This window comes from Chiloscyllium punctatum, chromosome 24 (genome assembly GCF_047496795.1).
Source record: "Chiloscyllium punctatum isolate Juve2018m chromosome 24, sChiPun1.3, whole genome shotgun sequence".
In the NCBI taxonomy this organism is placed as follows: domain Eukaryota; kingdom Metazoa; phylum Chordata; class Chondrichthyes; order Orectolobiformes; family Hemiscylliidae; genus Chiloscyllium; species Chiloscyllium punctatum.
In genome coordinates this window covers 87,756,169-87,768,414 of record NC_092762.1, presented here as the reverse complement: position 1 = coordinate 87,768,414, position 12,246 = coordinate 87,756,169, and the positions used below count along the sequence as shown (strand labels likewise).

General features: G+C 47.0%; 1 protein-coding gene across 7 annotated transcripts in view; it reads left to right on the top strand.

The window, feature by feature from the left end:
• Positions 1 to 12,246, top strand: part of myo9b (myosin IXB) — a 116,761-nt gene that overhangs the window by 96,030 nt on the left and 8,485 nt on the right. For 5 of the 7 annotated variants that reach the window (XM_072594456.1, XM_072594455.1, XM_072594451.1 and 2 more), the window contains 9 exons: positions 4,284 to 4,501; positions 5,025 to 5,138; positions 5,436 to 5,612; positions 7,196 to 7,240; positions 8,308 to 8,419; positions 8,947 to 9,020; positions 9,249 to 9,438; positions 9,975 to 10,103; positions 10,621 to 10,726. In XM_072594456.1, coding sequence (XP_072450557.1) covers positions 4,284 to 4,501; positions 5,025 to 5,138; positions 5,436 to 5,612; positions 7,196 to 7,240; positions 8,308 to 8,419; positions 8,947 to 9,020; positions 9,249 to 9,438; positions 9,975 to 10,103; positions 10,621 to 10,726 — 1,165 coding nt within the window. The remainder of the gene's footprint in view (positions 1 to 4,283; positions 4,502 to 5,024; positions 5,139 to 5,435; positions 5,613 to 7,195; positions 7,241 to 8,307; positions 8,420 to 8,946; positions 9,021 to 9,248; positions 9,439 to 9,974; positions 10,104 to 10,620; positions 10,727 to 12,246) is intronic. The other 2 variants (XM_072594454.1, XM_072594458.1) reach the window with 1 other exon arrangement.

Below are 12,246 nucleotides of genomic sequence, written 5' to 3'. Positions count from 1 at the left end.
ACATTGTATAGACAGGGTGGATAGCAAGCAACTTTTTCCCCAGAGCGGGGGACTCGACTACTCGGGGTTACAAGTTAAAGGTGAGAGGGGAAAAGTTGAAGGGAGATATGTGTGGTAGGTTCTTTGTGCAGAGGGGTGGTGGGTGCCTGGAACATGATGTCAGCGGAGGTGGTCGAGGTGGGCACAGTAACATCATTTAAAATGTACCTAGACAGATACATGAATGGGCACGGAGCAGATCCTTAGAAAATAGGCGACAGGTTTAGATCGAGGATCTGGATCAGCACAGGCCTGGAGGGCCGAAGGGCCTGTTCCTGTGCTGGAATGTGCTTTGTTCTTTGTTCTTGAAAAGCACAGCAGGTCAGGCAGCATCCGACGAGCTGAAGAGTCAACATTTCAGCATAATGAAAGACTTATTCCCGAAACATCGATTCTCCTGGTCCATCCGATGCTGCCTGACCTGCTGTGCTTCTCTAGCACCACATTCTCAACTCTGATCTCCAGCACCCGCAGTCCTCCCTCTTCCCCATGAACAAGGGGACTTTCGATAATTGGCGGCTGAGATATTGTCAAAGAAAATGGTCAGTATTTTCAAGTGAGTGCGATATCTGGATATCTCTTGGAAAACTGACATTAAACTAAGGATAGAGATTTAACAAAATTAATGTGAATAAAATGACACGTAATGAAGGAATGAATGCGATTATGAAGAATGACAAATCCTCACATTCTGATGGTTTTCAATCGAGGATTGGAAAGTAAGTAGTTGAGATGGCATTGCAGACATCCAGACTACAGTTTCCAAAATTCTTTCAATAATGAGCCATTCCTTTTGACTGGAAACCTGTTTGTGCTACTCCCTATTTAAGAAAGGGAAGCAGGGACTTGATGGCCTGGGGTCAGGGAGTTACTGGGGTCAATGCTTAAGGATAAAGTGTGTGAGCATTAGCATCTGATAAAACAGAACCAGTGTGGATTTGTATGGAATAATTCACTCCTGAATTTTCCAAAAAGGTGATTAAGTAATTCTGAAGGGAAAGCTTCCCACTGGTATTAAGGGTCATGTATAACAACTCATGGGGGTGATTTCCTGCTATTCCCTGACTCATTGCAAAGATTAATGATGTTAAGAGGCTGCAAAATTCCTAATTTCCCTGTCTTTTAGACCTAGGCTGGCAGAAAATACAGACCAGGATTCTGAACTTAATGTAAAATTCATTAGAAACCAATTGATTCTAACCACAGATAAACAATTCTAAACAAATGGAATTGAACACTGCTAACTGAACCTCTGAAAGGAGGGCTGCAAGGGAAAAAGGTTTCACCGAGAGGGGCTGGGCGGACGTGAGGCAGGTGGAAAGGAAGATGGACGAAGATTTGCCATCTGAGGTAGTTTGGGTTGAGGTTAGGAATAGGAGAGGTGAGGTCACCCTGTTAGGAGTCTTTTACAGGCCTCCTAATAGTCCTAGAATCGTTGAAGAAAGCATTGCGAAGATGATTCAGGAGAAGAGTGACAGTAATAGGGTGATTGTTATGGGAGACTTTAACTTTCCTGATATTGATTGGGAAAGCTATAGCTCAAGTTCGTTAGATGGGTCAGTGTTTGTGCAATGTGTGCAGGAGAGTTTCCTGACACAATATGTAGATAAGCCAACAAGAGGTGAGGCCATACTGGATTTGGTTCTGGGTAACGAACCAGGCCAGGTATTAGAACTAGAGGTAGGTGAGCACTTTGGGGACAGTGACCACAATTCGGTGATTTTTACTCTAGTGATGGAGAGGGATAAGTGTGTACTACAGGGCAAGAGTTATAGCTGGGGGCAGGGAAATTATGATGCGTTGAGGCATGATTTAGGATGTGTGGATTGGAAAAGTAGATTCCAAGGCAAGAGCGTAATTGATATGTGGAACTTGTTCAAGGAGCAACTATTGAGTGTCCTTGATAAGTCCGTACCTATCAGGCAGGGAGGAAAGGGTCATGTGAGGGAGCCGTGGTTTAATAAGGAGTTGGAATCCCTTGTTAAATGGAAGAGGGCGGCCTTTGTAAAGATGAGGCGTGAAGGTTCAATAGGGGCGATTGAGAGTTATAAGGTAGCCCGGAAGGACCTGAAGAGAGAGCTAAGAGCAGCAAGGAGGGGACATGAAAGGTCCTTAGTTGGTAGGATTAGGGAAAACCCTAAGGCTTTCTATAGGTATGTTCGGGATAAAAGAATGACTAGGGAAGGAATAGGTCCAATCAAGGATAGTAATGGGAAGTTGCGTGTGGAGGCTGAAGAGATTGGGGAGGCGCTGAATGAATACTTTTTGTCAGTATTCACTCAGGAACAGGACATTGTTGTCGATATGAATACTGAGGCACGAATAAGTAGAATGGATGGCTTTGAGATATGGAGAGAAGAGGTGTTGGAAATTCTGGCAAGGGTGAAAATAGATAAGTCCCCTGGGCCTGATGGGATTTATCCTAGGATTCTCTGGGAAGCAAGGGAGGAGATTGCAGAGCCATTGGCCTTGATTTTTGTGTCCTCTTTGTCTACAGGAGTAGTGCCAGAGGACTGGAGGCTAGCAAACGTGGTTCCCTTGTTCAAGAAGGGGAGTAGGGATAATCCTAGTAACTATAGGCCAGTGAGTCTCACGTCTGTTGTGGGCAAAGTCTTAGAGAGAATTGTAAGGGATAGGATTTGTGCACATCTGGATAAGAATAATGTGATCAAGGATAGTCAGCATGGTTTTGTGAAGGGCAGGTCGTGCCTCACAAATCTTATTGAATTCTTTGAGAAGGTGACTAAGGAGGTAGATGAGGGGAAAGCGGTAGATGTGGTATATATGGATTTTAGTAAGGCGTTTGATAAGGTTCCACATGGTAGGCAACTGCAGAAAATACAGAGATATGGCATTGAGGGTGAGTTGGAGGTTTGGATTAGGAATTGGCTGGCTGGAAGAAGACAGGGGGTAGTAGTTGATGGCAAAGGCTCATCTTGGAGTGCCGTCACTAGCGGTGTTCCGCAAGGATCTGTTTTGGGACCATTGCTGTTTGTCATTTTTATAAATGACCTGGAGGGGGGGTTAGAAGGTTGGGTGAGCAAGTTTGCGGATGATACGAAAGTCGGAGGAGTTGTAGACAGTGAGGAAGGATGTGGCAGGTTACAGCGGGATATAGAGAAGCTGCAGAGCTGGGCAGAAAGGTGGCAAATGGAGTTCAATGTAGCTAAGTGTGAAGTGATTCACTTTGGTAAGAGTAATAAAAAGATGGGGTACTGGGCTAATGGTCGGATACTTGGTAGTGTGGAAGAGCAGAGGGATCTTGGTGTCCATGTACACAGATCTCTGAAAGTTGCCACCCAGGTAAATAGTGCAGTGAAGAAGGCATATGGCGTACTGGCTTTTATTGGTAGAGGAATTGAGTTCCGGAGTCCTGAGGTCATGCTGCAGTTGTATAAGACTCTGGTGCGGCCGCATCTGGAATATTGTGTGCAGTTTTGGTCGCCATACTATAGGAAGGATGTGGAGGCACTGGAACGGGTGCAGAGGAAGTTTACCAGGATGTTGCCTGGTATGGTAGGAAGATCGTATGAGGAAAGGCTGAGGCACTTGGGGTTGTTTTCATTGGAGAAAAGAAGGTTTAGGGGTAACTTGATAGAGGTGTACAAGATGATTAGGGGGTTAGATAGGGTTGACAGTGAGAACCTTTTTCCACGTATGGAGTCAGCTATTACAAGGGGGCATAGCTTTAAATTAAGGGGGGGTAGATATCGGACTGATGTTAGGGGTAGGTTCTTCACTCAGCGAGTCGTAAGTTCATGGAATGCCCTGCCAGTAGCAGTAGTGGACTCTCCCACTTTATGGGTATTTAAGCGGGCATTGGATAGGTATATGGAGGATAGTGGGTTAGTGTAGGTTAGGTGGGCTTTGATCGGCGCAACATCGAGGGCCGAAGGGCCTGTACTGCGCTGTAATGTTCTATGTTCTATGTTCTAACCTTTAAAGAGAACTTGGATAAGCATTTCAAAATGTCATAACATTCGAGGCTGTGGGATTATTTTTGGTTTAGTACAGAGTCGATGGGCTGAAGGACCTTTTCTGCATTCTATGATTCCATGATCAAACCCCACATACACACCCCTCTCACTGCACACACATTCCACGAACACACACACATACACACACACCTGCCAATGCATGTGCAGTGTCAGATGATGGAATCAAACAAAGGTGATGAACAAATGTAGAAACTGTGATGCTGCAGATCAGAGAATCATTCCTCATTTTGCGGGGTTTCTTTACAGAAGTGGAGTTGGGTAAATCTGCCACTTTCCCCATGGCACAGTCCCCCCAGTACCTGTTCCCAGACACGGGCAAGGAGCACCCCAGCAAGGGGAAGAGAAGTCGCAGCATCAAAATCAGCAATGCAACCAGCGCCTCAGAGCAGTGGGAGGCTCAGCTTGGCCACAAAATTACTAACGCCAACGAACTGAAGAGTCTGGACGAGTTCCTCCTGAACAAGGTAAACACACACGTGCGTGCAGTCTCTCCTTCATTTTCATCATCTTAGTCTCCTCCTCTGGCATTTTCTTCCATCTCTATATCTGTCTCTCTCTCCCCCTCCCCGTCTCACTCTCTCCCTCTCTGTTTCTGACCCTCCCTCTCTCTGTCTCTCTTCTCTCTCTCCTCGCTCTGTCTCGCTCGCTCTCTCGCTCTCGCTCTCTCTCTCTCTCTCGCTCTCTCTCGCTCTCTCTCTGTCTCGCTCTCTCTCTCTCTCTCTCTCTCTGTCTCGCTCTCTCTCTCTCTCTCTGGCTCGCTCTCTCTCTGGCTCTCTCTCTCTCTCTCTCTCTCTCTCTCGCTCTCTCGCTCTCTCGCTCTCGCTCTCTGTCTCTCTCTGTCTCTCGCTCTTGCCCGCTCCCTCCGATGCCTCTGTCAGCCAAACTGCTTCATCCCTCACCTCACTCAGTGCCCTGTATGCTGTCTTTTTTTCTCACTGATGGTGATTGGTGCGTTCTCTATAATCATGGAGATTATATCATCGGCAGGTGAATGACCTCAGTTCCCAGGATTCACAGGAATCGAAAATTGAAACTTTATTCATCACTGTCACTGAGAAATTCCGACTGACCCTGAAAAGCATGTATCCTGTCCACGTGAGTGTGAGTTGCTGAACTGTGTAAAAGGGGCTTTTTCAGAACAAAAACTGTGGGGGCAGAAATTTCTGATCGTTCCCCCCCCCTCCACATACACACACACACACACACACACACACACACACTCTCTCTCTGACTCTCACTGGGGTACAGGCTCTCTCTCTCTCTCTCTTTCTCACTCACTCCACTCACACTCACTCACTCACTCACTCACTCACTCTCGCTCGCGCACACACACTGACTGCAGTCAGTTGTAGATATTCGTTCCTTTACTAACTTTTCCTTGTTTTACGCACGGTGTAGAACGGCCAGACCCATGTGAGCTACAAGGACCTGATGAGGAATTATCAGCTTCTTCTGACCAAGATGGTGGGTGAGAGGCAGAAAGCCGAGATGCAGTTTGTTCTCAACCTCTTCCAATCTCTGCTTGATGAATTTGCTCGAGGTTATTCCAAAAAAGAGGAGATGGAGGCGTTGAAGGTAATTTTGAGCATCAGACTGTAGTGAGGCTGTGTAGGCCTTGGGGAGGACTCAGACAGTATTCACCTTAATGGTCTCCGGGACAGAGAGCAGGGGGAATCGCTGTCCTTTGAGCAGGAGGGTTGGGAACCAATGAGATAATTAGCTAGAGTCCCCGTAAGGGGAGTGTTGACCTTCATAAGGGAATTGGGGAAACGTTTGAAAGGCAGTTTTGCGGGAAATGTCCAGGAAGTTGGGAATGGGTATTTTAAAGAGACAGCATGTGTGTGATGGACCAAATGGCCTTTGTGTACTGTAATAGTCTGTCCTGTGGCTTGTGCTCGGTGTGGTCATAATGCAGGTGTCATGAATTGGCTGCAAATATCATAGAGATGTACAGCATGGAAACTGACCCTTCGGTCCAACCCGTCCACATAGTTGAGTTTCGGAGTCAATGCCCCCTCCACCTAATCCCCTCCCCCCCCACCCCCAATATCGTTGTCATTATTAAATTAGGTAAAGAATGCAGAAAGCTACAGTCCAAGGGATTGTGAATCCCAAAAAGGTCACATCCAAGTTCAGTGGCTAATAGGGAATTCACAGGGAATGAAGTATAAATGAGGGAGGTTTTTTTTTTGAAACTGTATAAGACACTAATCAGAGCACAGCAGGGATCCTGAGGAGAGATTTCGGCTGGCTGTCTAATGAAGGATAGGCCAACGTTTGAGGCAATGCAGAGACGGTGACATCAGGAATTTGGGTTCATTGGGGCCTGTACTCATTGGTGTTCAATGAGAAGCAACTTTATTGAAACATGTTGGCTCCTTAGGGAAGCCTTGACTGGTCAGCAATGTTCCTCTCCTGTGTGGGAGAGTCCTATCCCAGAGTAAGTGGGGGGATGGGGATCACCTATTTATGACCGAGATGAGGAGGAATTTCTCCCCTCAGAGAGGAGTGAATCTGTGGGATTCTTTACCACAGAGAGCTGTCGAGTATATTGAAGGCTGAGATAGATAGGTGTTTAATCAGTGAAAGGGCAATCGAGGGCTATGGGGACACAGCTTTAAAGTGGAGTTGAGGATGATCAGAGCAGCCATGATCTCATTGAATGGTAGAGAAACTCAGTGGGCTGAATGGCCTGATTCTGCTGTTATGGTCTTACAACAGAGCCAGCCAGGGGGTGAGGTTAAACCTCAGTCTGGAGGCTGTCCCTGAGTAAAGTCCCACTCTGGGAACAGACTCTGCTTTAGATCTGGGGAAGGGTGGGAGGTGGGGATGGTATGGGGCTTCCCATACCTCTCTGAACTGGGCCTTTCCGCACAGCCTCGTGTCCATACCCTCATGGGGGATACGTGGCAGCACTGGATGCTGGGTGAGCCGCGTATTGAACCTGTTGTCAGGTGAAGGTAGCAGGGATATTGGGCTGAAGGCAGGTAATTGGGTTTGAGAACAGATCTCATGAGGTCATGAACCAGGCTCAAGGGTCTGATTCACCTCATAGCATCGAATATTTCTGCTTGGAGCAGCAGTCACTTTGTATCCATTAACCCACTGTCTTGTCTCTCTATCTCTATCTCTCTCTCTCTCTCTCTCTCACTCTGTAGCAGCCAACAAAAACTCGGAAGAAGAGGCGGAAACGCAATCAGATTGTAAGTATTGAGTCCCAAGCGGCTGGTTTCTGTTCCCTTTTGATGATTGTTTCTATCAGGATCGGGTGTGTCAGTCTTGGCTCAGCAGCAGTTTGTGCGAGAGAATTATTTGTAACATTTCACTTTGAGCTATCAGCCTCAGGGACAGTTTCTGTGCCCTGAGAATGTTGATTAAAATTAATCAAAATCTTCTCAGTCTCTGAATCAGTCACAACCGACTCCAAGAAAGAGAATGAAATGTTCGTTTGATCAAGGTGCACAAGTGCTCCAGTTTGTGGGGGTTTGTCGTGACTGTCTTTGAGGGCCTTACAGCATTGGTCACTCTTGAGGGGGCATTCCCTCATTTAAGAATGACTACGTCCAGGATGATGTTTGTGAATGATGGTGGTTTATGTGTGGTCATCGAGATGTACAGCATGGAAACCGACCCTTCGATCCAATTTGTCCATTCTGATCAGATATCCTACATTAATCTAGTCTCAATTGCCAGTACCTGACCCATATCCCTCTAAACTCTTTCTATTTATTAACCATCCAGATGCCTTTTAAATGTTGTAATTGTACCAGCCTCCACCGCTTCCTTTGGCAGGTCATTCCATACGCACACCACCCTCTGTGTGGAAAAGTTATCCTTTTAAGTCTCTCCACCCTCCTCCACCCCGCTGCCCCCATCTTAAACCTATGCGCTCTACTCTTGGATGCTCTTACTCTGGGGAAAAGATCTTGTCTATTTATCCTATCTATGCCGTTTATGATTTTATAAACCTCTATAAGGTTACCCCTCAGCCTTTGATGCTCCAGGGAAAACAACCCCAGCCTATTCAGCCTCTCCCCGTAGCTCACACCCTCTAACCCTGGCAACATCCTTGTAAATCTTTGTTGAACCCTTCCAAGTTACAACACCCTCCAGTATGAGGGAGCCCAGAATTGAATGCAATATTCCAACGGTTGCCTATCTGATGTCCTGAACAGCCACAATATGACCTCCCAACTCCTGTGCTCAGTGCACTGATGGCAGTGTGAGTGAATGGTGACGGTTTGTAAACTGTGATGTTTGGATTTTGCAGAAGGAGGAGCATTTTGGGCATTTGTTCCGGAGTTACCAGGTGAACATTCGACAGTCATGTGAGCAGTGTTCCTCCTATATCTGGCCCATGGAGAAGGTGTTGCTCTGCTGCAGTAAGTACCAACATGTTAGCACATTGACCTGGACATTAACTTGGGTTTGCCTGGCACTGAGAAGGGGTCAGTGTGTGCCAGGTATAATAGAGAAACATCCTTTACCCATTCAGACAGCACAACACCTGGTAATCATGGTGTTCCTGTTCCAGATGGGAATTGGTTGGTGATTCTCCTGTCTATGCCCTGAAGGTAATGCTGCAGTGACTGACTGGGACTGCCCTGGACAGTATCATCAAGTTGCCTTTCACTGACAGCAGTTTACGACAGAAACAAATTTATTTTCAAGAGATTGATTTTCAGCGGTTTTGATCTTGAGTCCATTGGATATTAATTACTACTCACTGGTTAAAGTCAATGGGAACCAGTGTTCACTGGAACAGCTTTGTTGTTGGGAGGAGGATGTGAATGAGAATGAGTAACAGATGCTCAGTGAGAGGGATTGGCTGTCTAGGGCACACTGGTTAATGTCTGGTCAGTACTCAGGAATGCACCAATTAACCTGTTTGTCCCCTTTCTGATCCTAGCTTGCAAAATGACCTGTCACAAGAAGTGCCTCCTGAAGATTCAGGCCCACTGCCAATCAGGCTGTGACCAAAAGGTGAGCAATTTAAAGAGCAATGTATCCAACAGGTGAGAGGCAGCCTGCTCTCGGGTTGTAGTGCAGTTGGCAACGGTGCCCCTGTGCCTTCTTGCATTCCTCACCCTCCTGCGCACTGTCACTAACCCCAGTCCAGTACCACACCAACATTCCACAACACACCCTCAGCTGTGAGTATGCTGCTGCACCTCACTGTGTTCTCTCTCTCTCCCCCCACCCCATCCTCAGAATGACCCTGAGGCGATGTCTCGGCATTTTGGTGTTGAGGTCTGCAGGCTGACAGTGAACCAGACTGTCCCCGTGGTCATGGAAGTGCTGGTGGAATACGTGGAAATGAATGGACTATACACAGAGGGAATTTACCGGAAATCTGGTGCAGCAAACAAGATGAAAGAGTTACGGCAGAAGTTGGAACAAGGTGAGTATCACTCTCAAACAGAGAACCCCATTGGTGTTGGTGGCATGCTGACTCAGTGGTTAACACTGCTACCTCCCAGCACCAGGCACCTGGGTTTGATTCCAGCCTCGGGCGACTGTCTGTGTGGAGTTTGCACATTCTCCCCGTGTCTGCGTGGGTTTCCTCCCACAATCCAAAGTTGTGCAGATTAGGGTGAATTGGCCATGCTAAATTGCCGATAGTGTTCAGGGATGTGTGGGTTAAGTGCATTAGGCCAGGGGTAAATGTAGACTAGTAGGATAAGGGAATGGGTCTGGGTGGGTTTCTATTGGTGGGTTGCTATGGACTTGTTGGGTCAAATGGCCTGTTTCTACACTGTAGGGATTCTATGATTAATCCAGACTTATGGTGTCGAGGGACCTTTACTTTAGGACAGACACAGCACAGGGTTAGAATCAGAAGTGTTTGATGGCGGACAATGTAGAGGGAGCTTTACTCTGTATTTAACCCTTGGAGACTGTGATTGTGTTTGAAGTGTCTATGCCTCTTTCTTTCAGATCCAACGTCAGTGGGTTTGGAGAAATATCACATTCATGCTATTACTGGGGTACTTAAACAGTGGCTTCGTGAACTTCCAATCCCCCTGATGACCTTTGCTCTGTACGGTGATTTTCTACGTGCTATCGGTGAGTGTGGTTTGTGGTCACTTGCAATCCTAGCATCCACAGCACTGGACACATTTGGTTCCATCTGGCATTCGCTAACAGTTGATGGATCTGTCCCATTGCTCCCGTTGCCCTGCTCCGTCATACAAACTCCTTCAGAGCATTGATGTTAAGTCCACTCCTACTGCCTCTTCAGGCAGTGAGTTTTGGATCAATAGGACTCGAAGCATTCTCCTCATTTCCCCCTCGAATGGATTCCTTTCAATCCCACCCCCTCTCCTGAACACTTTCCCTCCTGCCACTGGGGACACTTTCTCCTGATTTACCCAAATTAAGCCGATTGAAACTTTGGAGACTTTATTACGTTTCCTTCTACAATACTGGGTTTGAGTTGATTAGTCTCTCTCTCTCTTCCCGGGTGTCGTTCTAAATGATCCCTGCAGCCTCTGCACAGTCCTGACATCCTGTAGTGTCTAGTGTTCAGAAATGATTCTAATTGGTTGCAGCAAATTTCTGATTTTTAAAATTTTCTTCCCAGAGCACCCTGGGAGACAGGAACAGATCCAAGCCGTTTACAGTGTCCTCAATCAACTGCCCAGTCACATTTACTGCACACTCGAACGACTCGTCTTCCACCTGGTCAAGTAAGAGGCGCACTGCAATGGGGTCACGGTCACAATGGGGTCACGGTCACAATAGAGTCACGGTCACAATGGGGTGTTTAGATTATGCTGCTGCCTGGCGCAAGTCAATATTCAAACAATAAACATTCAGACCAAGGGTCTCCATCTCCCCGTGGTCCCACATTGGGAAGGTCTGGCGCATGTTGTCCTCCCTGTTGGGGGGATGAGAGGATTGGGTGGAGGGGGTGGGACGAGAGAACAAGAAGGTTAGAGGATAGTCATACTGGCAATTTCCAGTCTGATCAGTTTTACATCCTACAAACCATTAGGGAACTGCCAATAGGAATCTAAGCTCCTCTCTCCATCCAGCTGAAAATGTTCCCCGCTAAGCCTTGTTGGATCTGATGCCCCCGACCCCGACCCCAACCCCAACCCCGACCCCAGAGAGTTGGCTCCTCTGCTACTGGGCACCAGCTGATTACCCACTCATTGTGATGTTCACGATGCGTGGGCAGGCTGCCATTTCATTTGGCATGAACTGATTTCTCAGAGCACTCCTCAAATTGTTGATAAATTCACAGAAATAGAAATATCTTCTGCTCATTGTGCAGCTTTCAAACAACTCTGGAACACAATGTTTCCCTTCTTTATAGCAGTGACAGCACTTTTTAAACTGAGAGTCACTGTGTAACGTTGAGGATGTGGAAGGCGATACTGAGGTGCTAATGAAATGTAGTCCTGCAGTATACTGCCCCAATCAAACCCAAGCTTCTCATGTTCACCCCCATCAGATAGAATCCCAATGAATCATCTCGTACTGCTCCCCATTCATTTCTGCAGTCATGTTTGAACAGACTGAAGCTCATCCATTGACACAGCATCCTGATGGAACGTGATTAAACTCCTTTCCAATTATCCCCATGGTCAGATCATTAATGGATGGAACCTTGCCTGATCATCCCAAAAGACCAAACTCCTTCCAAAACATCTCCACACTACAATGGAACCCATTTCATTTGGTCCCACTCTGAATATCTCCAGCTGTGACACCTGAACCTTTTCACACCTGAATTGACCCCTCAGCTCCTTCGCTTCATTGTCCACAGCCACAGGTGCAGGTTGGCATTGCCAACAAGCTCTGAACCACTTCACTTAACCTCTAGACTACCTGGTGCTGGCTGATTTCTAGCTCTGGGTGAGTTGCAGGTTCTTCAAACTAAACGTTGAAGCTCTGCCTCCACCATCTTTGTTTCTTTGCCATGAATTTCCTCTTCCTCCTTTTCCCCTCAGTCATGGCTGGATGCTCAGATCAGTCACCCTAAGTCCTCTGCATCGCCACTCTCAACTTGGTCCTGTACACTTCTGGTGCTGAAGCCCAGCAACTCTGCACTCTCCTGGTCTCGCCTTCCACTCTCTCTAAGCTTGGTCTCAGTTTTTAAAAACACTGCTGTCTATTCGATTGCACATCCAGCTTAGCTCCACCTGGAATCTGATGTTGCTCAACTACTGTTGGCCATCCCTTCAGCTACCCTGGGTTCTGT